The sequence below is a fragment of the Dermacentor variabilis genome, chromosome 11, assembly GCF_050947875.1.
Source record: "Dermacentor variabilis isolate Ectoservices chromosome 11, ASM5094787v1, whole genome shotgun sequence".
NCBI lineage: Eukaryota > Metazoa > Arthropoda > Arachnida > Ixodida > Ixodidae > Dermacentor > Dermacentor variabilis.
This window is the reverse complement of record NC_134578.1, coordinates 117,653,077-117,656,558: the sequence shown is the minus strand read 5'-3', so window position 1 is coordinate 117,656,558 and position 3,482 is coordinate 117,653,077. Positions and strand designations below refer to the sequence as shown.

General features: G+C 61.8%; 1 protein-coding gene across 1 annotated transcript; it reads left to right on the top strand.

Moving 5' to 3' along the window:
* The first annotated feature begins 398 nt into the window (after positions 1–398).
* Positions 399–2,015, top strand: LOC142563463 (uncharacterized). The gene has a single exon (XM_075674016.1). It carries the CDS (start codon positions 399–401, stop codon positions 2,013–2,015), a length of 1,617 nt encoding a protein of 538 aa, XP_075530131.1.
* The last annotated feature ends 1,467 nt before the right edge of the window (positions 2,016–3,482 follow it).

Genomic DNA, 3,482 nt, shown 5'->3' with positions numbered 1-3,482 from the left:
GTGATTCGCGAGCATGATAATGAACGCGGCGCTGCGGATGGGATACTTCCCCAGGACTTGGAGGAAGGGCAGGTTGGTGTTTATACAAAAACCAGGCAAGCCGGTGGATTCGCCGAGCGCGTACTGACCAATCTGCATGAAGTCCATCCTGGGGAAGGTGTGGAGCGGCTGCTGCACGGCCGACTGTATTATTTTACCACCTCGCGAGGCCACACGCACCCCAACCAGTTCGGATTCACGCACGGCAGGAGCGCGGTGATGGCGCTGCACGCGCTGTGCGAAACCATCAGGCGCCACAAAGAAGACCGCATGCCCGTGATGCTGATATCTCTGGACTTTCGGTGTGCGTTCGATAGCGTCTGGCACCCTTCGGTCCTGAAATACTTGAGAGATCGCGGATGCCCGGAAAACTTGGTCGGTCTGTTAACCTCCTTCCTCGAGGGCCGCACGATGGAGTACACGTCGAACGCCGGCTCGGTTTCACGGAGGCGTCGCTAGGCAGTAGGCAGGGGTCGCCCATCTCCCCGCTCCTGTGGAACGTGGTGGTCGACGGGCTGCTTCGGCTGCTGATGCCGCTCGGGGTGCGCGTGCAGGCGTATGCTGACGACACCGTGGTGCTCGTGCCGGGGAAAAACAGGGCGCAGGTCATGGCGGCTGCGACGGACGCGATAAAACGCATTGAGACATGGACGGCCGGGTGTAAGCTCGGCCTCAACCATGACAAAACATTTTGCGTCCTGTTTTCGTTTGGGAAGGGTGGCATGGAAAAGAGCCATCCCACCATCATCCGGCTGAGTGAGAGGCAGCAAGAAGGGGCTCCCGTTTCGCTCCTCCGTGAAGCTTCTGGGCGTGGTGATAGAAAGGCGCCTGTCTTTTTTCAAACACGCGGAGCACCTGCAGCGGAAGGCGGAAACGCTGGCCATGAAATCGTTCACTTTCATGCGCCTGCACACCACCATAGACTCGTCGATGAGGCGCCGCCTGCACAGACAGGTACTCCTGCCAGCGGTGACGCTCGCGTCACCGATCTGGTGGCCGAAGTCGCCCGACTGCAGGTTGAAGGCCCGCATGATCACGGTGCAGCGCACCATGCTGCTAGCCGTCACGGGAGCCTACCGTACGACGAGGTGGCCGCGCTGCAGGTGCTCGCAAACCAGCCGCCCACCGGGCTGGAGCTCGACAGGCTCAACGCGGAATTCCATCTGTTCCGCATGCGAAGGGCGGGTACGTTCGGTGCGCACACCTTCGCGCCGGACGAGACGCTATACCCGCACGACGCCTGGGGCGCGCACCGATCGGAGGCGCGGGGTTTCCCGTTCGTGTGTCTCGGCGTGTCGGAGGCAAACGCGCGGTCGTCGGAACCGGGAACTCACGTGTATACGGACATTTCTTACACGTCGGCGTCCGCGGGCTCGGCGGTCGTAGTCCTAAAGCCGCGAGGCTCTATCGCCGCAGTACGTAAGTTTCGACCTACGATTGCTTCGAGTGCATACTGCGCCGAGGTGATAGCGATGGCCGAGGCCCTCAACTACTTGGAAACACACCAGTGGGCCCCGCCGGCGCGTATATACGCGGACAGCCTGTCGCTGCTCGTCGCGATGTCCCAAGTAACAACCAGGGACGCGCGGATCGCGGGCATCAAGAGCGCCTTACACAGGCTTCAAAGACGGGGCGCCGTATCACTGTTTCACGTGCCCGCCCACCGGGGCGTTTTCGGCAACGAGCTGGCGGACATGGCGGCGAGCCCCGCGGCGACCTCGGGCGCGGACCGAAGGTCGCACCGGTCCTTCAGGGAGGCGCGGGCCGCGTTTTCGGCGACGGTGCGCGCGCGCTGGGCCGTGGAGTGGCGAGCAGAACACTCCGACACCGAGTTATACAAGTGGGTGCCGGATGTCACAAACATACCCCCTGACTTCCCGCCGCATGGACGGTTGGCGTGCCTGATAACCGCCCACGGCCGGTTCACGTACTGCTTCCACCGATTCCGAATATCACAGCATATGCGCCGCCCCTAAGGGGCGACCTGTCGGGACGCGCAACATTATTTCGACGGCTGCGCGATAACAGAAGACATCGCAGGGAGAATTAGAGGGTCCGGGGGCGCCACGACGCCGCGTGACTACCCGCGCCTCCTTAAGAACAGGACGGCCTGCGCGCTGCTCGCCGAGATGGTGGGGATAATCACCGACCGAATGCCCGACCAAGGCAAGGTCGGGCCGGTGCCGGACGCGTGGTGAGTAGCGCCGGGTGCCGGGGCGGGGCTCCGTGCCTCGGGCGCTGTGGCGCTCGAGCGCTGCAGCACGAGCGCTCGTGCAACTGCTCCGTCTGGCCTGCGCTTCGCTCTCCAGGTTTTTCTGCAAAAGGTCGGTTAATTTTGGTATCTGTGTAGAAATTTTAGCTAAGGGTTATTTTTAAACGTGTAGGGACGCTATTCGACGCGGTGGTTGGGCTAAAAGAGGGGTATTTTATTAATATTGACCATTGCTTGTCAGACGCCGCCCGTTGGCCGGGTATGAGCCATGGCGAGGCTCGATTGCCCTAATCATGCCTAGTACGAGGCAAACGCATTCCATCTCCCCGTCGTCGAAACGGCAAACAGGTGACGGGCATTTGCCCCGTTCACAAGCGTCGGATTTCTCTGAGGACGGGGATGCAGTGATCGAGCGGTTCTGTCAGATGATAGATAAAATGCTGGAGAATTTGGAAACGCAGCCTCCGGCTGGCGGGGAGGAAGAAGAGGCCCTCTCCTCAGTGTCCGATACCACCGCAGTGGCCGCGGCGCTTCCCGCGGACCTTGGCAGCCGTGTACAGCAACGCATCCGGGATATCGAAGATGAAATTTTAACTTACTGTACGGCTGCGGCGAACGAGGTGCCAGTGGAGGCTCGAAAGTCTATCATGTCAAATGTCTTCGAAATGGTCGCATATTGCTCCGACCTGAGAGCGGACGCGGCCACGGAGCGCGGCGCTTGAGTTGCAGGGGCAGCTCGTGGACGCGCGCCGGGAGAATGCGGCCCTGCTAACGAAGCTGCATGCGCAGCCGACGGCTGCCCTCGAGGACGACTTCCCGGCTCTGGGTGGAACCTCACAAGTCGGACCCGGCTTTTCCACACTCGCTGCCGACGTTGGAGCTGTCGGCGGCCGGTCGGGCGTGCCGGCGGCGGGACTTCCGGGCGGGCGGTCGTACGCGGCGGCCCTCGGAGATACTCGGAGCGGGCCTCGCGCGTGCCCGCGCGGGAGAGCCCGTCGAGAGCGCGGCGCGGGCGCTGGCGCGCCCGACGCACGATCACGTGGCGTTCCTCACCGATTGCCCAGACGGCGGCGCCGGCGAGAGACGTCCTGCGTCTGTTGAAAACAAACATCGACCCCGGTGCCAAACACATCAAGGACATCAGTGTACACCACACGCGGTACGGTTTAACGATCTTCTCTAACACTAAACAATCGTTAGATAACTTGCAACAAGCTATAAAGGATAACTC

Coding starts and splice junctions, on each gene's coding strand:
- LOC142563463 (XM_075674016.1), top strand. CDS start 399: ATGCCCGGAAAACTTGGTCGGTCTGTTAACCTCCTTCCTCGAGGGCCG.